The sequence below is a fragment of the Amphiura filiformis genome, chromosome 7 (assembly GCF_039555335.1).
Source record: "Amphiura filiformis chromosome 7, Afil_fr2py, whole genome shotgun sequence".
NCBI classification, from domain to species: Eukaryota; Metazoa; Echinodermata; class Ophiuroidea; order Amphilepidida; family Amphiuridae; genus Amphiura; species Amphiura filiformis.
Window position 1 is genome coordinate 66,121,138 of NC_092634.1, and position 27,764 is coordinate 66,148,901.

General features: G+C 37.5%; 1 protein-coding gene across 1 annotated transcript in view; it reads left to right on the forward strand.

The window, feature by feature from the left end:
* Positions 1–27,138, forward strand: part of LOC140158019 (NACHT, LRR and PYD domains-containing protein 12-like) — a 43,266-nt gene extending 16,128 nt beyond the window's left edge. The window contains exons 3-4 of the mRNA XM_072181267.1: positions 11,462–11,650; positions 26,267–27,138. Coding sequence (XP_072037368.1) covers positions 11,462–11,650; positions 26,267–27,138 — 1,061 coding nt within the window. The remainder of the gene's footprint in view (positions 1–11,461; positions 11,651–26,266) is intronic.
* The last annotated feature ends 626 nt before the right edge of the window (positions 27,139–27,764 follow it).

Sequence of the window (27,764 nt, forward strand, 5' to 3'; positions counted from 1 at the left end):
TTTTAATATTTTGTGAGGAAAAAAGTGAGAATTTTGTCATAACTTTGCAAATTTTTTATTTATTATGTTTCTTATATTTTTCTGGTGAAAAAAAGTGAGGATTTTTACTACTTTTATATTTGTGATTTTAATGTTTTCTATCATTTTGTGATGACAAAAGTGAGGATTTTTTCATCACTTCGCAAATTTTTCATTTGTTACGTTTCACATTATTTTGTTTGGAAAAAAGATTTTGAAATTACTGTATAATTTTCTGTATAATGTACAATGTTGCTTTAAGCCCATGGATTGAGAAATTTAATATTATTATTCCATGCCTTGATATTGTTTGATTGCATTTTGTAATATTGTTTTCAAAGTGATGAAAAAAGTGATGAATTATATTATGATGTCCAAAAAATAGGTGCCAAAATTTCTCCCCCAAATCGTGCCATATCTAATTATATTTCGAATGTGATAGAAATCCTCACGTATCTCATCACAAAATAATTTTAAAAATGAATGAAAAACTTGGCGTCGTAATGAACAACTTTTTTCATCACAAAATAATAAGAAATATAACAAATGAAAACATTCCAAAGTGATAAAAAATCCTCACTTTTCCTCCTCACAAAATAATAAGAAACGTTAAACATAACAAATGAGAAGTTGGCGAAATGATGAAAATAATTCTCACTGTTGTCATCACAAAACATGATGATAACAAGTGAAAAATTTCCAAAGTAATACAAAAATTCCTTACTTTTCCTCACAAAGTAATAAGAAACATAACAAACGAGAAATTTCTAAAGTGTTAAAATATCCTTACTTTTATCATCACAAAATAATAAGAAACATAAAAAACTGCAAAGTGAGGATTCTTTCTCATTTTTAACTTTCCTTAACCCTTTCCATACTAGGCGGGTTTTTGTTGCTTTACGAGTTGTCTCCAGAAGAAAAGATTGCATTCAATCATCATGGTAGTCAACAGAGCTGGTGATTCACTTCTTCCTAAAATCACGGCCCTTGTAAAATCATCCTTGCTGGATTCGCTAAAAATGTTGTAAAGCGGAGTCGGAAATGGTGAAAATGAAGAAAGTATGTAGCTTGCCATCAGCCTTACGGTTCTTCCGTTTCCATCCGAAAAAGGATGCAGTTCGAGCATTTCGGCTACAAAATATGCACAAGCTTTGAAGGTATTCAACAATCTTTTTTCCTCGTCAGGATCTTCCCTGCTTTGAATAAACAAACTATTGAATCTATCAACAATGTTGATTGCCGCCATTTCCATATCTTCAGGCATGCGATACTCGTGTCTCTGACCCATAAACGTTGTAAACCTCCGAGCCTGACTATACTCTCCGGGCTTTATTTCGCCAAATTCTAACGGAAGATTTTTTCTCACAATTTTGTTGGTCTGTCTAATCAAGTTTTCTTCTAGAAACCCAAAATTGCTATCATTTTTCAAACTCATTAAATTTTGGCAGGCTTCGTGTAGGTTGAGCGTTTCTTTTGCTTGTAAGGAGGTGTCATCGGAGTCAGGGTTCGATAGAAACTCTCGCGTTTGCGATAGGTTTTGAAATGCATGATATTCTTCGTCTAGACAATGATAAACAAATTCTGTCAAGAGAAAGTCTTTTGGAACCTCGCAATTATTCATCTTTTTGCACTTCAGAATCTCTCGAATGGCATCTTTGATACTTGGAAATTCACTCTTTCTCCAACTAGGGTTTTCTTCTGGAGAAAAATCGATCAAATCGCTAACCGAAGAAATAAATGGCATTTTTAGAATATAAAAAAAGTTATATCTTAAAAACTGTTTTGCAAACTTTTAACTAACGGCGACTCGAGTCGCCGTTAGTATTCAAAGGGTTAAGGGGGTACTACACCCCTGGCCAATTTTGTGCCTATTTTTGCATTTTTCTCCAAAATTATAGCGCATTGGTGACAAGTAAGATATGTATATTACAGGGCAAGGACTACAACTACTGCACTGGAAATTTTATTTCAGCACAGACAACAGTTGTGGAGTTACAGTCAAAAATGAGGGAAACCCAATATTTGATCAATAAATCAATAACTACTTGGCTTGAGTTGCTGAATTTTCAGTGCAGTAGTTGTAATCCTTGCCCCTATAATATAGGCCTACATGTCTTACTTTTCACCAATACGCTATAATTTTTGAGAAAAATGCAAAAATAGGCACAAAATTGGCCAGGGGTGTAGTACCCCCTTAAATCGGGCCTCAATTGTCTGAAATTGATAACATTTTATTTTTAAAGAGGGACTATGAATTTAATTCCAATATCATATTATTGAAATTCTCATCAATATTAACTGTATAGTTACTACTAGCTAAAACTACTGTTCTTTGAATGGTACAAAATGCAGATGTTCAATCGAAATACATATTATGCAATATAGGACTGTCCGCATTTTTTTAGGTGGGTAATGTGTATAAAACAAATGAATATCTACGTCATGATCATTTGTTTCCCAATTTTAAAACAAGATGTTTTAGAAAAGGAAAACAAATCATACATACAAAAAAAAATCACATTTTTGACCAAAAACACCTTCCAACCCAAAAATCACATTAATTTTGACCAAAAGTCACATTTTGATTTTTTTCCAACAAAAAAATCAAATTATTGATCAAAAGCACATTTTAGACCAAAAACTAATTTTTGATCAAAAATCACATTTTAAACCAAAATATCACAATGTAAACCAAAAATCACATTATAAACCAAACATCACATGAATTGAGTAAAATTACCCGGTGTTGAGTAAGGGAAAGATTTTACTCTGCTGTTTAGTAAAATTTTGCACAATACCGTACCTGGGCAAATGATAGCATTTTTGCAAATCATTTATTAGACGAGTGGATTCTATAGCCATTTTGGCTGCTGAAACCGAATCCGGAAAGCTTTTTTGCCGGTTTTTTGCATAAAATGTATATACATTGGTTCAGTGGACTTTTTCAAAATGGCCGGCAGTATATTGTGGTAGGGTTAGGGTTAGGGTTAACCGGCCAATATTAAAAGTACATGACCTAAAATTACAGCTATAGGTTAGATGTTCAGAAATTTGGTACTTTGGTAAAATAGTGAGTGAGGGCAAGGCATAGCTAGCCAACTCCCGTGTTAATTGAATGGAGATTTGACCGAAAATTTTGGTAAACGGACCGCTCACTTCTGAAGAATGCCACACGAAAACGGTAGGCCTACAAGCTACATTTAAAGTACTCTCTGTTCGATCATCATGATGAGTTTCTTATATAGTATGCCGAAATGGGGTACTGAAGGTGATTGACAAAGGGTCGTACTTCGCTGATGAGTAAGTGACAGTGAACATGAAAATCAGCGCCCATAACCCAAGTTAGTAGCTAGTTAGCGGAGACCGTCGCGGGACTGATTATTGATTATTGAAGTGCCTTATTTTATAGATATACGCACGATTTAGGGCAAGAAAAAACCCGGGACACTTTTGGAGACATTATCATCATCATCATCATCATCATCATCATCATCATCATCATCATCATCATCATCATCATCATCATCATCATCACTTTCTACATTTTTCTAAACAACATACTGTTTTAATAAGATTTTTTCTTAAAATGCATGTAACTATAATTATTGTTTAGAGCGTGATGAAATAAAACATCACGATTTTCATCACAAAACAAATATAATGCATAAGAAATCGTTTGTTTTAGAGCGTGATGATGAAATAAAACATCACGGTTTTCATCACGAAACAAAGTAATACATAAGAAATCAATTTTTTGTGAGTGATGAAATAAAACATCACGATTTTCATCACGAAACAAAGTAATACATAAGAAATCGTTTGTTTTAGAGCGTGATGAAATGAAAATTGAAAGTGTTATACAACTCCCGGATACATCTTAAAAACAAATTTCCATCTCATGATTGAATAGGAAGTTTGGTCAAACAGAGTATAAGGCATGATATTGATAATAAATACATAGTCTTAGGAAGCAAAAACATTTAAAATTTCAACCATTTACTAGAAACATTTTACCTTCATTTGTAAATATTTATAAAAACGAAATATTTGGGGCAAACATGAATAGAAATTTACAGATCTGAAACATACTTATGAGACCTACCTAGAAACAAGTATGTTTCAGGGCTGTAAATTTCAATTCATGTTTCAACTGTCAACATGGTCAACCATTGGTCTGAAAGAGGGGGGTCTCCAGCAAATTTTCACCTGAACCCAACTTCGTATACCGCCCATTCCTCCATTAATGGTTTGATTTGCTCAAACTTGCTTGTGGGCTTAGATATGTACCTATAGACAATGTATCTATGACATTTGAGTCATATGACCACATATTTTTGACACCAGGGGACCCCCAAAATGACAAAATCACACTTGCGGTTGAATAAATGACCAACTTTGGGTGCTCATAACTTAAAAAGGAAAGCAGATATCTGAAATTTAGAGCCAGATTCTGACAATATGACATAAGGTTAGCTAGAATCCAAGATTGCAGCTTTATATCTGTTCAGAACAAGAAGTTATGAGCCACCAAAGTTGGTAAAATCACCAATGACACTCGCGAGTGCCAAAAGGGGGGGGGGCCAAAATTCAAAGGGCCATTTCTCAAAAAACGACATGGCCTATGAAGCCAAATTTTAGTATGGGTTCATTGTGGTCACAATCATTGTGGCCACAAAAGAATATTCTGATGGAATTTCATCAAAATCTGAGAGGGTCACCTGGGAACTTTTCAGAAAATTGGTTGATTTGATATGGACTGACCCTGTTTAAAATTTCAACCATTTACTAGAAACATTTTACCTTCATTTGTAAATATTTATAAAAACGAAATATTTGGAGCAAACATCGTTTTCAAAATATTTTTTCAACTCCAAAATAACATTATGTTTAGAATGATTTGTACAAAGTTTTCAAAAATGTTTTTGGAATGTTATAAGAACGTAGAACATTTTAATAAAATTTCAATGTCGCATTATATAAAGGTCGTGAAAACATTTTAAAAACGTGATTGTAAATACTTCGACAAACATTTTTTTTTCAAAATATTTTTTCAACTCCAAAATAACATTCTGTTTAGAATGATTTGTACCAAGTTTTCAAAAATGTTTTTGGAATGTTATAAAAGCGTAAAACATTTTAATAACATTTAAATGTCGCGTTATATAAAGGTCGTGAAAACATTTTAAAAACGTGATTGTAAATACTTGGACAAACATGTTTTTCAAAATATTTTTGCAACTCCAAAATAACATTCTGTTTAGAATGATTTGTACCAAGTTTTCAAAAATGTTTTAGGAATGTTACAAAAACGTTTTTACATTGTTGAGCAACGATAATGCTGTAGGATGTAAAACATATAGCCCTTAAGTTAGGCCAAATAAACAAAATTAACATGTTTCACGTCTTCTTTGTTTCCTTTGTTGAGGTTTCTTCAATTAAATTTGTATTTTGTGAAAGTCAGTTATTTTAACAAAACAAATATTCTTCCTATAGCCTTGCTAATAAACTAGAAACACTTTAGGAATGTTTTGAGATAAATAAGGGGGTACTATATGTCAGTATAACAAATAAAAAGATTTCTCCTCTTTTGTGCAGACATAGTGTATGCTAGAATAACTATAATTATGGGTATTCACGATTCTGCTCTAAAAAATAAAATGCCCTTTCCTCCACCTTGTTTTGAATAAGTCGGATGTAAAACATGTTGTTTATTATTGAACTTGGCCTTCACTATATAATACATTAAAACATATTAGAAACACTTTGACCAAGTTTCAGGGCAAATTTATGCAAAATAAAAGTACCCCGAACATTTATGCATGGATTTTTAGCAAAATATTGGCAAAAATTATATGTTAATGAGCTTCTCCAGTCATTTTAGCTTATTGACTTGATTGATTATTGATAAAGACAATACGATACAAAGAAAATATAAATTGATGTATTTTGAAAACCGTAGGCCTATGTCCGATTGATTCCAAAGAAAAGGCATATTGATCAGTGTACTTTGGTCTACTCAATTAATCTGTTTAGAGCACTTTTATAATGCCTGCATAACCACCTTAAACAGCTCAAGACACAAAATGTTAGGCAGTAGTCCAGTTTAAATATTATTTTCTTCATGTATTAATTTGTAAGTATTTAGTGGTGGAGGGTTTTATGTAATGTTATTCTTCTATTTTGTACAGAGCGCAGTAAACATACGAACACATTGTTGACCCAATTGTAATTAGGTAATGTAAAACAAAGCTTTAACATAGAACTTATTATGTGTTACAATCAACAATATCATTCGGAATCCGGCAATCGTACTTTCGTTTAATATAAGACATCAAGAATGTAGCAATGGAAACAGGCCTTCCTGTTGAATTGTCAAAATGACAATAGAGGTTATCCGTGTTCTATAAGCTGCATATCCTACCCGCGACTCCTATACCTTGTTTAGGACTTTCAAAAGAAGTACCTGCATGTGCAACCATGACTATTTCAAAATAGCCCGCCAAAGTCATGCAGGTAACTCCGAGGTCGTGCATTGAATTAGTTTGAATGAGGAATACTACGGGAACCAGTGCCTTTTGTTAGAAGTCACGCATGAGTAAAGTGGATAACCTCTATGGGCTGAGATTGAACGTACCAGCCCAGAGGATGATTTAAGGAAGCCCCATCATGCACTGTAAAAGTGTTATCACTAGAGTTTCAACCAGAGGATGATTTAAGGAAGCCCCATGATGCATTGTAAAAGTGTTATCACTAGAGTTTCAACTGCCACTTTACTTTTCAAATCCCATTGAACTCTGTGCAAAAGATGTTGTTTTAGAATTGCCCGTGTGTCATTATTACTTGGTCGATTTCAGATCTAAAGTGATGTATGCATGAAGGATAATTCACACCTTCTGTAGATAACATAAAACGTGAAATCGACCAACTTTTTGAAGGTGTTTTTATTGTAAATATATCTGTCCAAATTCAAATTTAACCATGCACATGTGTATGCAGTGGGCGGGCAGTGGTGTCATGTTCACTCACACAGCTGTGCTAACCGCAAGACTTGCTGGGAAGTGCTTTTCGAACCTCGGGGAGGGGGGGGCACTCAATTTTGGAAGTGACGGGTATGTGCCTACCGGAGTCGCGAAGTAGGGGCATATCGGGTACAAAGCGTTATTTTTAAAACTACGGGGGTCATTGGGTACAAACAAAATAAAAAGGGGGTCATCGAGTATAAGATTTAAAGAAAGGGTCATCGGGTAGAAAATTGTGACAAAATGTAGCAAAATTTTGAAACTTTCGGCATAATTGTGAAAAAATGAAGCAAAATTGGTCAGTTTCTGCATTGTTTAGTTGCATTTTGATGATGCTATTATAGAAAAAAGGGGGTTATGGGTAGCCGCAACCAAAGAAAGGGGTTCATTGGGTAGCCGCAACTTAAAAAAAAAAAAGGGGGGGTCATCGGGTATGGATTGTAAAGTCCATTTTATCACGTTAAAATTGGGAAAATTCTCCCGCGAATTGATGGCTGAACTACATTCTAAAAAATAATAGAATCCAAATTATATGACTTTGGTCTTGTTGCGATGCATTGCACTTACTATTACATATTTTCTTATACCAACAAACAGCAAAATACATAAAAATTAATGAGACTGATTGAGACTCTTTTTATGGTTTTTACAACTCAAGTAAAAATTTGATACGATTGATTCTAAATATACTACAAAAATAAGGTCTCTCGTCCCAACGCGCAGTCGGGCTTTCTTGTTAGAACGAGGCATTCCCTCATACATTATGTTTAGTCGTGCATTGTGTTTACGCAAGTGTGTCTATGTCCTGTTAAGAAGCATGCTTTTTTCAAAGCCCCATATCGAATTCAGAACTACGTCTACGCCGACTGCGCCAACATAAAACCAAGACCTATAAGCCCTCTATCGAATTGAGAACTACGTCTGCGCCGACTGCGCCAACATAAAACCAAGACCTACACGCAAGTGTGTCTATGTCCTGTTAAGAAGCATGCTGTTTTCAAAGCCCCATATCGAATTCAGAACTACGTCTACGCCGACTGCGCCAACATAAAACCAAGACCTATAAGCCCTCTATCGAATTCAGAACTACGTCTGCGCCGACTGCGCCAACATAAAACCAAGACCTACACGCAAGTGTGTCTATGTCCTGTTAAGAAGCATGCTGTTTTCAAAGCCCCATATCGAATTCAGAACTACGTCTACGCCGACTGCGCCAACATAAAACCAAGACCTATAAGCCCTCTATCGAATTCAGAACTATGTCTGCGCCGACTGCGCCAACATAAAACCAAGAATTGCGTGCATATCCTATTTGGACATGGACGCACTTGGTTAATGGCCCATGGTGTGGAACCTTGGACGTACTCAAATAATGAGTTTTCAACTGAGTCTACGCCGACCAACACCGTCGGGCTGTTTTCAACCAACACGCCCTCTCTGTCTGAAATTATTTGTCCAAATACCAGAATCCAAAAAGCCATGTCGTGACTGTAGGGGATTATTTGTCCAACTACTAGATAGATGGCGCTTCGTTGAAGACACTGCGTCTACGCCGACCAACACCGTCGGGCTGTTTTCAACCAACACACCCTCTCTGTCTGAAATTATTTGTCCAAATACCAAAATCCCAAAAGCCATGTCGTGACTGTAGGGGGATTATTTGTCCAACTACTAGATAGATGGCGCTTCGTTGAAGACATTTGTCCAAGAACCAAAATGTAAAAGAAATTATGATGTGACTATAGGGGATTATTTGTCAAAATACAAGAAAATATCAAATTGAGGGGGCTATTCCCTTTGAAGCAGCTCAGGGCTGTGCCCATGGTGTGGTGGGTATTGTGTAGTTATGCCCAATATTGTAACAGGAACACGAACACTTTCCTGATTGTAACAACCCACTGTTTTTGGCGCCAAAGTTGGACTCCATAGCTTACTGAAAATTGGTCGCTCTATACCGGTACGTAAACGGAAAAATTATAGTATACATCATGTTTGTTTGTTCTAAGACTAGTTATATATCAGGTATCAGGTTGTTTTGCCCTAACCCCTAATAATCTTTTTTTTATCTTTCAATATTTATTGGTTTTTATTCATAAACAAGAAATGATTAAGACAATACTGCAGCATTACAAGGAAAGCCGCATTCAAAGACCACAAAAAAAATGTTTGGTTGTAGGCCACTTGTAGGGCCTACTCCACCGACCGATCCTAATGTGCAGGGCCGACCCATAATAGGCCTATATGTAGTGAAATGTATTATGATTATATTATATGATGTTATATAGGCCTAAACCAAAATAAAGAAATACTTTTAGGGCCACATAAATAAATAAAAATCACGAGCTATCTGGTCAAGAATGATAAGAGGAATACCGGTAACTAGAAAAGAACGGGGACATTTTTTACGTTAATTTATATAAAAGCCTAATCCAAAAAAGAAAAGAGATCAGAGCCTTTAAAATAAAACACAGCACAATTTTCCTTTAATTTCATTTATGATATTTCCAATTTATTTTCCATTTTACACATTAAACAGAACTTCAGTCACATTTTCAAAGGGCAACACCTGGGCCTGTCATTTTTCATAGAGCGACCAGTTTTCAGTAAGCTAGTGAGTGCAACTTTGGAGCCAAAAACAGTGGGTTGTAAAAGCCTTCATATTGCAAAATTGTTTTTAAACATTATTATAATCCTACATGTAGTATTTTTTCGTGAACTATAAGTATTTTAGATCGACGTCAGAAAAACTCGCCGTTCGGCGTGGTGAAGCTCGACCAGTATAGCGTGCTTCTCGACCAGTATAGCGTGCTGCTCGACCAGTATAGCGTAAGAGGGGCATTGAATTGGCACGCTGGTTTACGCCACTCTTACCAGCTGTTCCTAGCCTGAAAGTAGGATGGCGTGCCCAATCTCAGAACCAGCTATGTGATATGGTTATGCTGTGAAAACAAAGCATTCCGCATGACCCTTGTATCCGGAACAGATGTGCTGTGCTTACCATCACATGAATAATTTGGTTCTTAGTTCTGCCATATGGAGAAACCCACGTTTACCCGTGTATCTGTCGATGAGGAAAATTGTTCCAGTAATCACAAGGTTATTTAGATTACAAAAGTCGACAAGCCTCTCTCCATTGTCATTCCTCACTCCTAGTCCATCTTTTCCCATGATGCTTTCGCAGCCTTCATTATCCTCTCCAGCCTTAGCATTAAGGTCATATCACAATAAGCATGATAAGTACGTCATGTTTGTGAATGCTATCTACAATTGCTTGCAGTTGCTTCATTGCTTCATATACTTGAATGATTGAGAATTTCAAAATTTCGAAAAAAATCTTGCATAAATGATCCTATCATTTACTGATTCCATTCTTTCAATGTCTGCTCTGTCTTCTGTGACATCGTTATGGCAACTCCGTGTTGATGTAAATTATCTTACATTCAGCATGATGCTAAGGGAACAACCCAAAAGTTCGATGAAGCCCTATAAACGAAAGTCCTTTCGTTAGGGAGGGAGGGTGTCAAAAAGTCCGATTACGTTTGTAAAAAAGTAGTTAAAACATCGGTCAAAGGTTTTTTTTTTAGGATTTTTACAATTTTACAATTATATATTAAAATATATAATGCTACATGAAAGACGACTTTAACATAATTAAGAAAGCGAACAGATCGATGATTTTATATCTGTCATTGTTGGGTGAGATAATCCCCCAGATTCAAGGAATTCCTTCATTCAATCACAGAAGATGAAATTAAGCTGATTATCCCAATTCTTGACTCCCATGTCAGCATTTGAAGTAATCATTACCGGGAAACATAAAACCTTCATGGCTGAATAAGGGAACAACCCAAAAATTCGACGAAGCCCTATAAACGAAAGTCCTTTCGTTAGGGAGGAAAGCTGGGTCAAAAAGTCCGATTACGTTTGTAAAAAAGTAGTTAAAACATCGGTCAAAGTTGATCATTTTTAAGGATTTAATATATAAATTTTAGTATTTTCTGAAGTACGATATTGACATTTTACAGTGGTTGCTTCGAAATAATTTCAAATCAATATAGAGTGCAGTACTCGCAACCTGCAATTTGTAAGTTAATTTTTAATCAGCTGTACCGCACCTTGATTCTTTTTTATTTGAAAATCCAACAAGTCATAATTTTTTTCGTGCCCATAAAAAGGTATGAAGAAAAATATTTTAAAATAAGATATAATATTGGTTTCTTCCATAAACGTAATCAATATCATTGCATTGTTGTACTCCTCCACATCCCCATCCATCATAGCGACGGTTCTGTACCCTATGAATCCGGGTTGGAATTTTCGATATTTGAAAACTTACGTTAGAAGGGAGGGGGGGTTAGCCTTCTAACGAAAGGACGTTCCCCAAATTCATGCCCATTTATGCTTTCATCTTTTATTTCCGCTAGTAACTACAGATGAAGCAGCAGGAAACGAATCCTCCTCAACAACACTCATGCCAGCATCTATTCATGGTGAAAAGGTCAGCGTGATAGAACAACAGACAAATGTCTCAGGTGATCAGAAGATCCTAACAGGAGACAATTACCAAGCACAGACTATGAATGTGTTTGTCGGCGACAAAGGATATAATTCAAGTAGGTGTATGAACCATTAACCCTCGTTTTGCATTCACTTCAGTGGCGGATACCAGGGAGTAAAATGGGGGAAGATGCCCGGTAATGTTCCAACTTCCAAGAAAGAACAAAAAGAAAAGAAAAAGAAAGACAGAAAGAAACCCACTGGCCTAAGTTTAAAATTTAGCCACTAGATGAAATTGACCTTGAATGTGTTCCTGCCATAGCAATAGCCTGCCATATAGCCGATCGGGCAAAGTTTGAACTCTTATTGACCTTCAACTTCCAATGACCTTTAAAACCACCCATTCAAAAGCGGAGCCCGATACCTATAAAAATAACAGATCGATACGTCAAAACCGCGTCGAAACGCATAGCTGGATACACAGACAAACAGACCACCAGCTCATTATTTCAACATAACTAGAGCACCGGCTCTAAAAGCATCAGTAGCTGTGGTTTGACCCATGATGACCCTCTTGAATTTCTGACATATTTAGCCCCTGACCTTTGACCACGGATACCCTTGATTTAATGTGTCCTATGAAGGATTCCACCCACCTTGTTGACCTCGATTTTATTTCGTATATACATATATTGTATCATGGATTCCTCCCACCAAGTTTGAGCCAGACAGGACAAACCTTCAAATTTGACGCTTCCATGACCTTTCAACGTTTATCCCTATATGAACTTTGACATTGTGTGACCGCGGTTTGATTTTGTCCATGCTCCCGTGATATGGAGAATCATGTTTAAGCCTAATCGGGCGAAGTTCAAAATTTAGCCCCTGGATGACTGCGATTTAATTTTTTCATGCCCCCTCCCATATGAAGGATTCTACCCACCTCGTTGACCTCGATATATTCCCCTCATATCATGAATTCCACCCACCAAGTTTGAGCCCATCTGAAAAGTTTAACATTTTATTCCTACATGACCTTTGAGCTCCGATGACCTTTAAAATCATCCCTTAAACAGCGCACCGATGCGTCGAAGCGCAGCGAAACGCATAGCCGGCCCGACAGATAGACACCCCACCCACACAGACAACGCTCATATACCATGTATACTGTAGTATCCCAGCAATCACAAAACTTTTGAAAACGTTTTAAACGGGTAATATTTTGGGTGTTGGTTTTGGTAAAAACGTTTTGATAACATGAAATGTCGGGTTTTAAAATGGTCATGAAAAGGTTTTAAAATATTTTTTATGACACACTACAACAGCATTTTGAAAATGTTGTCAAAATGTTATTGCAAAATATTTTTGCAAACATTTTTTGCCAAATATTTCGTTAACATTCGTATTATTCTAAATTTAAACCATCTGAGTTTAGTACTTATTTTACATTTAAAGGGCGCCTTAAAAATAACAGACCATCTTGAAGGGTCGAATGAAGCGTCAAGCTTATCCTCCCATTTTGAACATATTTACAAACAATTGGCTTTTGAAAACTAAAATATTGTACATTCTCTGGGACACTTTCTATCTTTGAAAAGAACATCAAAGTGAAATGGAATAGTAGGGTAAACAAGGGTATCACCGGGTTTGTAAAAGGATATTGAAAATGATTTTTAGATTGCAAATATCACACCACCGTATTTAAACAAAATTTGTGTTCACGTGAAATATACGCACGAAATCCTCAAGCTAGAGGAATTCCCATCATTTTAGAGGTAGTCTCCTTATTATGTACGGATTTGCGATACAAAAAAAATAGAATTTTCTCTAAAAAATAATTTTGGTACATATTAACATCAACAATGCACATGTACAGTATGAGCGTGCACACCGCCCTCGTTCAGCTTGAAAAAATTCTTGAAATTTCAGCCTCTCTGAGCCTTACTTGCAAAGGTAAACTTTGGAGGTGCAGAACATCGTGCGCCATCATTATCCCAACCTGCATTTTTGTTTGAAGTACCAAATGGTAACATTACAAAAACCACGAAAAAAAGTTGGGATCTTGATGGCGCACAAAATCAGCAAATCCAATAATTTGATGAAAAGCGCCCTCGTGCAAACTTCAAAGCATCATAACGGGCTGCGCCATCAAGATCCCAAGTCCGAACAAGTTTGAAATTAAAGACCTAAATGGTAAGTTTCATTTTTCATCAAAAAGTTTTTGGGATTTCGATGGCGCATGTAGTTAACAGAGGTCAAAGGTCAAAATTTCCTATTTTCGCACATTTTTATAGGCCTGTGTTGTTGCGCGCCAGCGTCACCCAACTCTCCGAAGAGCATTTCATCAAAGAAAGGGTAATTCTCTGCAAGTACTGAAAAAATTAGCTTGGGATCTCTTGATCTTCATATTTTTCTGATTTTTTGAAAATGGACTTAGCCTCATTGTGGAGGTCAATTTGCCCTCTTTTCCCCTCAAATAATGACGCCTAGCACAATGTGGGCTCTTTACTGCATCACAAAAAGATGCGCCAACAAGATCCCAATTTTATTTTTCATCGTCTAGCTTCTTTGGCAACTGGTAGACAAAGAAAAAGTAACAGCTACTTGGGATCAAGTGGGCGCACTAATATAAAAGAGGTCAAAGGTCAAGCTTTGTGCCGAAGTGACACATATTTGCCTATGTGCAGCACAAAAGTGGAACTTTGACCCATAATAAAAATGTGCGTCAACATGATCCCGTCTTATTTTTTGGATGACTGGCTAAAGGGGCTTATGTATAACTGATTGAAAGTAAAAAAAGTGGGATCATGTGCGCGCACTAATTCAATAGAGGTCAAAGTTCATACTTTGTGCCGAATTGGCATTATTTTGCCTAAATGCAGCACAAAAGTGGAACTTTGACCAGCAATAAAAATGTGCGCCAACAAGATCCCATCTTACATTTTGGTTGATTGGATAAAGGGGCTTATGTATAACTGTTAACAAGTAAAAAAAAGTGGGATCATGTGGGCGCACTAATTCAATAGAGGTCAAAGTTCATACTTTGTGCTGAATTCAAATTTTGCCTATGTGCAGCACAAAAGTGGCACTTTGACTGGCAATAAAAATGTGCGCCAACAAGATCCCAACTTACTTTTTGGATGTTTAGCTAGAGAGGCTTATACATGTATAACTGAAAGCAAGCAAAAAAAGTGGGTTCATGTGGGCGCACTAATTCAATAGAGGTCAAAGTTCATACTTTGTGCTGAATTCAAATTTTGCCTATGTGCAGCACAAAAGTGGCACTTTGACTGGCAATAAAAATGTGCGCCAACAAGATCCCAACTTACTTTTTGGATGTTTAGCTAGAGAGGCTTATACATGTATAACTGAAAGCAAGCAAAAAAAGTGGGATCATGTGAGCGCACTAATTCAATAGAGGTCAAAGTTCATACTCTGCTGAATGACATATTTTCCCTATGTGCAACACAAAAGTGGAACTGTGACCGGCGATAAAAATGTGCGCCAACAAGATCCCATCTTACTTTTTGGATGATTAGCTAGACGGGCTTATGTATAACTGATAGCAAGTTAAGAAAAAAGTGGGATCATTTTGAGGGCACTAATTCAATAGAGGTCAAAGTTCATACTGTGCTGAATTATTGGGCTATTCCAGAAATTAACGGCACCTACCCTAAAGAAGACATGGGATTCCCAATAAGTTTGAGTTTTCCCATGTCTTCTTTAGGGGTAAAAAGCCGTCCTCAGAGATATAAACCCCAGATAAGGCAGTCTAAACCCCAGATAAGGCGCCTTAACCCTAGATAAGTAACGTAAACACCAGATAAGGCATCTAAATCCCAGATAAGGCGCCTTAACTTCAGATGAGGGACGTAAACCTAGGATAACACAGTCTAAACCCCAGATAAGGCATTTAAACCCCATATAAGGCGCCTTAACCCCAAATAAGGGATGTAAACCCTAGATAAGGCAGTCTAAATCCCAGATCCATTCTTTAGGCATCTAAACCCAGATAAGGTGACTTAACCCAAGATAAGGGACGTAAACCCCAGATAAGGCAGTCTAAAATCCAGATAAGGCACCTTAACCCCAGATAAGGGATGTAAATATAGAATAATGCAGTCTAAACCCCAAATAAGCTGCCTTAACCCCTGATAAGGGACGTTAACTGGAGATAACACAGTCTAAACCCCAGATAAGGCATCTAAACCCCAGATCAGGCGCCGTAACCCAGATAAGGGACGTAAGCTCCAGATAAGGCAGTTTAAACCCCAAATAAGGCACCCTAGATAAGGAACACAACCCCCAGATAAGGCAGTCTAAATCCCAGATAAGGCATCTAAACCAAGATAAGGCGCCCTAACCCCAGATAAGGGCATGAATCTAGGATAATGCAGTCTATACCCCAGAAAAGGCGCCCTAACCCAAGATAAGGGACGTGAATGTAGGATAACGCAGTCTAAACCCCAGATAAGGCGCCCTAACCCCAGATAAGGGACGTAAACATATGATAACACAATCTAAACCCCAGATAAGGTACCTTAACTGCAGATAAGGAATGTAAACCCCAGATAAAAAAAAAAAAAAAAATGTAGATATTTATATTGCGCTTTATGCCGTAAACAGCCTCAAAGCGCTTTACATTTATTCCGCCGTCATTAGAATAATCGGAACCACGTTTGCAGCCTACAAATGGCGCAGGGTTCATCAGTACAACGACTGTGACTACCCCTAACAGCTTCCCATTGCACCTGGGTGGGGTGAAATAAGGCAGTCTAACATCAAACAAGGTGCCTTAACCTCAGATAAGGGACGTAAACCAAGAATAACGCAGTCTAAACCTCAGACAAGGCATCTGAACCCCACATAAGGCGCCTTAACCCCAGCAAGGGGACGTAAGCCCAGATAAGGCAGTCTAACCCTATAAGGCGCCTTCCCTCAGATAAGGAGCGTAAACCCCAGATAAGGCATCTAAACCCTGGGTAAGGTGCCTTATCCCTAGATAAGGGACGTAATCTGGGGTTTACATCTCTTATCTGGGGTTACGGGGCCTTATCTGGAGTTTAGATTGTTTAGGTGGGGTTTAGGTGCCTTATCTTTGGTTTAGACTGCCTTATCTGGGGTTTACGTCTCATATATGGAGGTTTAGATGCCGTATCTGGGGTTTGCGTTCCTTATCAAGGGTTTAAGGTTCCTTATTTAAGGTTTAAACTGCCTTATCTGGAATTTACGTCCCTTATCTGGGGTTACGGCGCCTTATCTGGGATTTAGATGTCTTATCTGAGGTTTAAACTGCGTTATCCCCAGTTAACATCCCTTATTAGGGTTAGGCAACTTACCCAGCAAACACAAACTGTTTTCGACATTCGCCAAAGGTTAGATAAGGTTGCCAGACAACGTTTAAATGTCGGGTTATATAGAAGGTATAAAGGGTATAAAACATTTTCATAATATTTAAAAACATTTTGATAACCTCCTGCAAATATTCTAACAAAATGTTATTTATGTGTTTGACAAAATATTTGGCAAAAAAAGTTTGCAAAACAATATTTTACCATAACATTTTGAAAACATTTTAAAAATAGTTTTGTAGTGTTTTCATGACCTTTATATTACCCGACATTTTAATGTTATTAAAACGTTTTTACCAAAACCAAAACCCCAAAATATAACCCGTTTAAAACGTTTTAAAAACGTTTTGTGTTTGCTGGGTATTTGGGGTTTATACTGCATTATCCTACATTTACGTCCCTTATCTGGGGTTAAGGTGCCTTATCTGGAGTTTAGACTGCCTTATCAGGGGTTTACGTCCCTTATCTGGGATTAAGACTGCCTTACCTAGGGTTAACATCCCTTATTTGGGGTTAAAGTTAAGGTTAAAATGCCTTATCTGGGGTTTAGACTGTGTTATTCTAGGTTAACCTCCCTCATCTGAAGTTAAGGCGCTGGAGTTTAGACTGCCTTATCTGGGGTTTACGTCTCTTATCTGGGGTTTACGTCTCTTATCTGGGGTTAAGGCGCCTTATCTGGGATTTAGATGCCTTATATGGGGTTTACGACCCTTATGTAGAGTTAAGACACCTTATGTGGGGTTTAGATGCCTTATCTGGGGTTTATGTTCCTTATTTAGGGTTAAGGCGCCTTATTTGGGGTTTGGATTGCTTTATAATGGGGGTATACGTTCCTTAATCTGGGCTTACGGCGCCTTATCTGGGGTTTAGATACCTTATCTGGGGTTTAGACTGCGTTATGCTAAGGTTAAGGCATCTTAGCCCCGGATAAGGCCGTCTAAACCACTGATAAGATAAGATATAGGCATTTTAGTGGTGGTTATTTTTTAATTTTGGCGGCCATCTTGGGATTTTAAGGTCCTGTGCTGTTTTAGATTATTCCAATGGATTTCTAGACCATGTAAACATGGGTATAGACACCAAAATCATACTTCTAGGACTTTCTGCACCCGTGATATAGCCAAATTAATTTTTACTGGCGGCCATTTTAAAATTTGGGCAGCCATCTTGGAATCATATGTCCTAGGCTGTTGTAAATGACACTATTGGATTCCTTGACCCTGAAAACATGGGTATAGACATCAGAATCATGCTGCTGGGTGCTTTTCTGACCAAGTTATGGTGATTTTAACGGATTTTGGCGGCCATTTTGAAAAACGCCCTCTAGCGAGAGTTCCCCACACTTTTCGATGGTGCAGACCCCTCTCATTTTATTCAGCGTCCTCAAATCTATAAAGAAACACCTTCAAAACTTCTTGTACTCAACCCGAGAACGGGAACGGTTTACGTCTCTTATATGGGGTTAAGGCGCCCTATCTGGGGTTTAGATGCCTTATCTGGGGTTTACGACCCTTATCTGGTGTTTACGACCCTTATCTAGAGTTAAGGCACCTTACGTGGGGTTTAGATGCCTTATCTGTGGTTTATGTTCCTTATTTAGGGTTAAGGCACCTTATTTGGGGTTTGGACTGCTTTATCTGGGGTCTACGTCCCTTAATCTGGGGTTACGGCGCCTTATCTGGGGTTTAGATACCTTATCTGGGGTTTAGACTTGTGTTATGCTAAGGTTAAGGCATCTAAGCCCCAGGTAGGGATCGTAAACCCCGGATAAGGCCGTCTAAACCACAGATAAGACAAAATATAGGCAAAATTCTGCATTTTAGTGGTGGTTATTTTTTAATTTTGGCGGCCATCTTAGGATTTTAAGGTCCCGTGCTGTTCTAGATTATTCCAATGGATTTCTAGACCCTGTAAACATGGGTATAGACACCAGAATCATACTTCCAGGACTTTCTGTACCCGAGATATAGCCAAATTAATTTTCACTGGCGGCCATTTTTAAATTTGGGCAGCCATCTTGGAATGATAGGTCCTAGGCTGTTGTAAATGACTCTATTGAATTCCTTGACCCTTAAAACATGGGTATAGACATCAGAATCGTGCTGCTGGGTGCTTCTCTGACCAAGTTATGGTGATTTTAAGGGATTTTGGCGGCCATTTTGAAAAACGCCCTCTAGCGAGAGTTCCCCACACTTTTCGATGGTGCAGACCCCTCTCATTTTATTCAGCGTCCTCAAATCTATAAAGAAACACCTTCAAAACTTCTTGTACTCAACCCGAGAACGGGACTTCCATTCTGTACCCTACTATTATACAAGCCAAAGATCATCATTTATGGGTCATTTCTGTTCATAGTCTCCGGCATTATGTTGGCAAACAATCCCTTCTTCTCCTTCAGTCTCCATCTCCTTCCTTTGTCCTACTGATTCCTTCTCTTTTCCTTCCTCAGTCTATTCTTCACCCTTTTCATCCACCTTATTCTGCTTCTTCTACATCATCTCATTTTTTTTCCTTTCTGTTCTTCTAAACCTTTTCATCTTTTTATGTACATCTAGGCCTATGTACGGGTCCAAATGGGATATGGCCTAAGTGGGACATGGCCCAAGTGGGACATGGCCTAAGTGGGACATGGCCCTAGTGGGACATGGCCTAAGTGGGACATGGACCTAGTGGGACATGGACCTAGTGGGACATGGCCCTAGTGGGATTGGCCAAAGTGGGATTGGACCAAATGGGATTGGACCAAGTGGGAACTGGACCAAGTGAGAATGGACCAAGTGGGATTGGACCAAATGGGATTGGACCAAATGGGATTGGACGAAGTGGGATTGGACCAAATGGGATTGGACCAAGTGGGAATAGACCGCCCACGGATATGATGATCGATATAAAAAAGTTTGAAATTTACCATCAAAATCCGTAATATTTTTCATTTTATACCAAGAGAGATTTTTCAATTCAGAACAAAATATTTGAGCCTCAATTTACGAAAAATGTCAATTTTAAGCTGTTTGAATTCAAAACGGAAACAAATTTCGTTCATTCAGGTTGCAAGAGATACGATGTGCATAGAAATGATCAAAGAGTGTGCTTTTCTAGCACTTTGGAGAAAATCATTTTTCAAATTAATGCAGATATCCCGTTTTGGCGGTTGTGTAGGCCTATACATTTTCAAACATTGAATATGGATAAACTAATGATTGATTATCAATAATCGATAATTGATTATCGATAATCGATAATCAATAATCAATTATCGATTATCAATTCCCCATCACCCAACCCCCCCAATACCCAGAAGGAGATCATCCTTAGCGATTCCTACTTTTGTCGGTTGCGGAGGCCTATACATTTTTCAACAATGAATATGGATAAATTAATGATTGATTATCGATAAATGATAATTGATTATCGATCATTGATAATCAATAATCAATTATCGATTATCAATACCCCTTCACCCACCCCCCCCCCCTGCACAGAAGGAGATCATCCTTAGCGATTCCTAGTTTTGTCGGTTGCGGAGGCCTATACATTTTTCAACAATGAATATGGATAAACTAATGATTGATTATGGATAACGGTAATCGATAATCAATAATCAATTATCGACTATCGATTCCGCCTCACCCACCCCCCCCCCACTACCCAGAAGGAAATCATCCTTAGCGATTCCTTGATCATCATTTGCGTGTTTGGGTTTAACTGAACGTTTATAACTGATTGATCATTGATTATCGGTTATCGACTATCTGTAATTATATCTTCTCCCCCACCTCACCAACTCAAGCACTACTTAACAATTGCATCTACTAGCGTGGTGGGAAAAGCTTCTGATTATGAAGTGGGGGGGGGGGGGGCGGCAAACCGTGGGCTATTCCAGAAATTAACGGCACCTACCCTAAAGAAGACATGGGATTCCCAATAAGTTTGAGTTTTCCCATGTCTTCTTTAGGGGTAAAAAGCCGTCCTCAGCAATTGCGAGCACCAACATGCGAGGGGGGTATACACCCCCCCCACACACACACACACCTTTGAACATGAGAGTCCGTGATCATTATTTTTAGAATCCAATTAAATATTCATAGCTGATTGATCATTGATTATCGGTTATCGACTATCGATTAACACCATCTCAAACGCTGCTTACCAGCGTGCTAAGGTAAGACTGTGATGAAATCCGTAGGCATGATACTCTATGCACTACTGCTGGCTATGATCTGACCTCATTGTTTACGAGGTCAGATCTTAAAAAAGATTAAGATTTTCCCATGTCTTCTTTAGGGGGAGAGCCAAAAATATCTGGATGCGCCCATTTTGCCTATGTGCAGCACAAAAGTGGAAGTTTGGCCAGCAATAAAAATGTGCGCCAACAAGATCCCATCTTACTTTTTAGATGATTAGCTAGAGAGGCCTAAGTATAACTAATAGCAAGTAACAAAAAAGTGGGATCATGTGGGCGCACTAAATCAATAGAGGTCAAAGTTCATTCTTTGTGCCGAATTCATATTTTGCCCATATGCAGCACAAAGTATGAACTTTGACTTCTATTGGATTAGTGTGCCCACATGATCCCACTTTTTTTACTTGTTATCAGTTATATATAAGCCTTTCTAGCTAATCATCCAAAAAGTAAGATGGGATCTTGTTGGCGCACATTTTTATTGCTGGTCAAAGTTCCACTTTTGTGCTGCATTTAGGCAAAATAACGCCAATTCGGCACAAAGTATGAACTTTGACTTCTATTGGATTAGTGTGCCCACATGATCCCACTTTTTTACTTGTTATCAGTTATATATAAGCCTTTCTAGCTAATCATCCAAAAAGTAAGATGGGATCTTGTTGGCGCACATTTTTATTGCTGGTCAAAGTTCCACTTTTGTGCTGCATTTAGGCAAAATAACGCCAATTCGGCACAAAGTATGAACTTTGACCTCTATTGAATTAGTGCGCCCACATGATCCCACTTTTTTTACTTGTTATCAGTTATACATAAGCTCCTTTATCCAATCATCCAAAAAGTAAGATGGGATCTTGTTGGCGCACATTTTTATTGCGGGTCAAAGTTCCACTTTCGTGCTGCACATAGGCAAATATGCGTAACTTTGGCACAAAGCTTGACCTTTGACCTCTTTTATATTAGTGCGCCCACATGATCCCAATTAGCTGTTGCTTGTTTTTTGTCTACTGGTCGCCAAAGAAGCTAGACGATGAAAAATAAAATTGGGATCTTGTTGGCGTATCTTTTTGTGATGCAGTAAAAGCCCACATTGTGCTGCGAGTGGGAAAAAGAGGTCAAATTGACCTCCAAAATGAGTTCATTTTCAAAAAATCGAAAAATATGAAGATCAAGAGATCCGGAGCTAATTTTTTCAGTTCTTGCAGAGAATTACCTCTTCTTTGATGAAATGCTATTCGGAGAGTCAGGTGACGTTGGCGCGCGATAATACAGGCGTGCAAAAATGTGCGAAAATAGGAAATTTTGACCTTTGACCTCTGTTAACTCGCTGCGCCAACAAAATCCCAAAAATTTTTTGCTGAAAAATGAAGCTTGCCATGGAGGTCTTTAATTTCAAACTTGTTCGGACTTGGGATCTTGATGGCGCAGTCCGTTATGATGCTTTGAAGTTTGCACGAGGGCGCTTTTCATCAAATCATTGGATTTGCTGATTTTGTGCGCCATCAAGATCCCAATTTTTTGTCTTGGTTTTTGTAATGTAACCATTTGGTACTTTAAAAAAATGCAAAATGCAGGTTGGGATGATGATATGATGGCGCACAATGTTATGCACCTCCAAAGTGTACCATTTGCAAGCAAGGCTCAGAGAGGCTGAAATTTCAAGAATTTTTTAAAGCTGAACGAGGGCGCTGTGCACGCTCATATTTTACATGTGAGTTGTTGGTGCTAATATCAGTACGACGGCAACTTCGTGACCTCTTTTGTTCGACAGAAAATTTATACGGGTTGGTGAACACGAGTTACGTTACGCAATGTTGAAATTTTAGCCGGCAAACACGTTTTATCAAAATAGCTCCAGAAATGGAAGACACGGGTCGTATATTGCTCCATTTATGTACCCTAACCACAGATAAGATATCAAACATTGTGTAAAGCAACAAATAACTTGTAAAAGTTGAATTAAATGGACAATAAAGAAGCTTGAACATGTCCAAATTAGCTCGGAAAATGAGAAAAATTGCATGTCACGAACACAAAAATGTTCATATCATCAAGCAAGAAAAAGCGCCGGAATCAAAAATGGGTGTCATGTTATAGAATAACTAAAGTGAGCTTGCCTGAAAATTTCATCAATTTTAGTTGGAGTATATTTTTAGTCGTATATTGAACATGTTGAAATGTTTATCTTTGTGCGTGACTACTGTCACGATATATATAAGCCATGAGTGGGAATAACATTGCTATTATTACCGTATCTATCAAATCACTGGCATGGCTTAGTGGTAAATACCGGGGGTAAATTAAATATTGGAAGTTCGATCTTGGTTCGAACCCCGCTAGCACCTCTCTTTGATTTTTTATTTTATTTTAACTCATTTTTTAAATCCTAGTTTTCATATTTTTATTAAATTTGAAGTTTTGTTATTCCAAAATTTATAACAATATTTATAATATTAATAAATTACTGTCAGGAAGGTTTTCACGTTACATTTGAAGCAGGAGTAGCGAAATAAAATGAAAGAAAACACTTAATATCTTGACCGCTTAACTGTGGTGTTCTATGGGGGATTAAATAAGACATCAAAGTTAGTTGCTCTATCTGGAAAACGAACTTGGCTGATTCCAATTAGGTGTAATCCGAGTTGTAAGTTGGACATTGTGTAAAAATGACAAATATGCCAAAATATAAGGTTTGAAATTCGTGCATATATTGTCGATAAGGGAGAGGTCTAGTCCAATTAAAAAATCGTGAAAATCTGTGTTGACGTTCCATTATTTGATAGGCCTATATATAATCTTGAACTTTTAAAAATTACTACTTTGACATGCTTTATTTGAAATTATTTCATATTGAAAGCTACTGAACTTAAATGCAATTTTTAACAAAGATATCAAATCGATTGTAAGATTAGGCCTAAGTATGAAATATTTAGCAACAAGAAATAAATCATGAAAAAGGTGGGCCTTCAAGCTGACATTCATTAGGCCTATATTATTAAAGACAAAAGAGAGAGAAAAAAGAAAGAAAAACGAACTGAAAAATTTTAAGAATAACATGATGGGAATCGAACTCTCAACCTTCCGCACTGCAGACCTTTGCTCTGTCCACTAAGCCATCGCATCTTGTTCTTGCAACGGGTATTATTTTGCTATCTTATTTGTCGTTCAACATGTTCAAGTATCTCAATCAACAACAGTCTTTTAAAACTGCTTGTACTTCAGTTAAATGAGATGATACTACCTTCTTTGACGACTACAATATTTTGTTACACAATAGAGTATTTTGCATTAATAAAATATATAACAATAGACGTTTTTAATTGCTATATTGATCAATATAACATGCATAATAGACAGCGCCGGCTGGGATCCATTTCGTGAAGCATCGTGACACTTTCAACGTGAGCTTACGACACGATGACTCAAAGAACACAACTTTTCAACCTACGACTAGGTTGTTCCACCGCTCATTTTCGCTGAAAATTTAATACAAGCTCTGGTTAATTAATGTTTATCATAACAGAAAAGCATTAGACCGGCGTTTCCTCCAAGCTGTAGATATAACCATTTTAGTGATCGTGACATGCATTTTCTCTCATTTTTTAGGCTAATTCGCGCACCAAAAGCATTCATTTTTTCCACAATAATTCAACTTTTACAAGTTATTCTTTGCCTTATACTCATGTTTCATATCTTATCTATGGGCTCAATATGAAAATGAAGGGAGGAACGACACATGTATTCCATTTTTTGATGTTTTCTGAAAAACCGTATTTGCCACCTGATTTTCAACATTGCGTTACGTAACAGCAGAGGTCACGCCGGTAAAAATTACCGGAAGTGAGCTAAGTTGCTGTCGTACTGTATGTACCAAAATTATTTTTTAGAGACAATTCTATTTTTTTTTGTATCACAACCCCCCTTATTCATGTACATAAGAAGGGAGACTGGCTCTTAATGTATCATTGACAAGGTCTACGCCATTACGAACCCAATGCTGACAGTACAAACTTTGTTTACCCATTATACCAAAGTGAACTTTTCAGGATTTCCTGTCCGGTGTTTGGTTGATGGCAGTTAGAAAAACTACACTCAGAACGCTACTGAACATCCTCTATTGTGATTGTTATGCATAGTCGTGCTAAAAGTCGATCGATACATGTTGAAATCAACACAGTTCAGAGATACACCTTTTTGCTTTGAAATAAATTTTTCAGTCAAATAAAAAACAATGATTTTTTCCCAGTAATGTCATATAAAATCATAGTGCTTGGATATACCTTTTAAAAATATCCTGGTGTTAAAATTAGGCATGAAATTGTATCTTTTACGGTAAAATTTTAGATTTTTACAGACCTGAAATTCGCCCATGAGCTTTTTTGGGTTTAACATTTTAGCGTTTCAAACTGATATACGACGTAGTTCGCTAAAGAAAGATTTTCCCAACTCTATAAGGCACATCGTAGGGGTTTTGTCAGAATATCCGTTTTCAATTCATCATTTCTCAGTACTCAGTACTTCATTTCGAATACATATATGCAGCAGAAATAATCGCTATTTCTATTGTGGCATGGAAAATCATCCATCCATGGGTATATTCACGCGTTGATTTTGAAAAAAATGGCAGTCGGGGTCAATAAATGATGCAATCAAAACTTTAATTCTGACAAAAGTATGACTATATAGTCCCGTATGATGTGCTTTAGAAAGTTGGGAAATATCTTTCATTAGCGAATTATATTACATTGAAAAGCTAAAAAGTTGACCCCAAAAAAAGCTCACGGGCGAAGTTCAAGCTTATCATAATCGAAAATCTTTCACTAGACGACAAAATTTCGTGTTAGTTTAACACCAGGATATTAAATAAAATATAATATCAAGCATTATGGTTTTCTTCTTATATTTACTGAAAAAATTAAAATTATTGCTTTTTATTTAGCCGAGGGAATTTATTTTAAAGGCATTTCAATGCCGAATTCGATCGGTGCAGTGCCAAATTAAATGACCGAGTGAGACTGGCATATTATTAATAACCAACGAGTAATTGGTGTTCTGAGTGACTATAAACCATGCAGAAAAACATCTTTCCAAAACTGATTCGGTTTGTTATTGTTCTTCAATGTTCTGAGTACGATGTTGTCTAAAGAAAAAGTATTTCTAACACTTTGGTTTTCTCTTTTATTTATATCACCTGTTTGTAGGGCCAGTTCTCAGCTTAAAAACGATAAGGAGGCAGTTGATGGAAGAATACCGTGAAACAAGAAGTAAGCTACCTCTGCTACCTGGTATGCCAGAAGAGTTTGCCAAGATGGAAGACATCTTTGTCGACCTAGAAATCATTGAACAAGATAAGAATCCATCTAGGGTTATAGGTAAAAACCTTAAGTCGTACGGTGACCTTGTATGTATTGAAAGAAATAAGGAAAACAGCCAAGATAACGAATTGGTAAAACGCATTCTAGTAAGGGGAAAGCCCGGGATTGGGAAATCAACCACAATATCCAAACTAGCATATGATTGGGCATATAACAAACAAGACTCGCCTATGTTAAAGTTTGAGTTATTGTTTGTCATCACAGTAAATGAGATTGATACCGACACAGATCTAATTGGCGTCATTCAAGACCAATTGTTGCCTAAGGTTTCTAGGCAGAATCTTGAAGAACTTATCCAATCCAATGCTAATTCAGTGGCCATTTTGTTTGATGGATACGATGAGGCTACCATTCATTTTGATCGATGTAAAGATATTAAAAATGTGTTGTGTAGCAAATGGCTGGCTGGAGCGTGCGTAATTGTAACTACTCGGCCTAACCTAGTCGGCAAATTCTCTCAAGTCTATGGCCCATATCTACAAGTTGAAATAATAGGTTTCTCTGAGAAAGCTCGAGAAAAGTATGTTAATAAGTTCCTGCGATTTAGGAAAAATGCTAATGAGGAAAAAGGTAACGACGAAAATGAAAAAAATGTTAGTGGTGGTGTTGGTGGTGGTGGTGGTGGTGTTGGTGGTGGTGGTGTTGGGTGGTGGTGGTGGTGGTGGTGGTGGTGGTGCTGCTGCTGCTGCTGGTCCTAATAGTGCTGCTGCTGCTTCTGCCTCTCATACATCAAAAAAACCTACAAAAACGTTCATAAGGCGCCTTTTTCGAAAAGTTACAAAGCGGCATGAAACTAAGGAAAGTGTTGGTACTCTCGAAAATGAGGAGAAGAAGCAGGAGGTGGAAGCCTTTCTGAGTAGGGTGAAGTCGTCAGATTCCCTTGGAGCACTCTCAGCTATTCCCATCATTCTATCCATGTTGTGTTTACTCTGGACAACACATAGAGAACTACCTATCAGTGTAACAGCACTCTACAAAGATGTTCTCATGCACCTAGCAAGACATAGATATGCAAAAACTACTGAAGATGACCTTGAAGAGTCAAATATTCATAATTGGATGGACAATGTCCTCTGCCATATTGGTGAAATAGCTATAATAGGACTATTTGAAGATAGATTAGTATTTAAACCCAAAGAATTTGAGAAAGAACATCTTGAAGATGCTTGTACACTGGGCGTAGTAATCAAAGAAAGAAAAAGGTCTGGAGCTAAAGTTACATATAGCGTTACATTTTTACATAAAACATTTCAAGAAATGTGCGCTGCTTCATACTTGGCAAAGTTGGTCGATGAAGACAGGGAGACACTTATGATGTATTTGG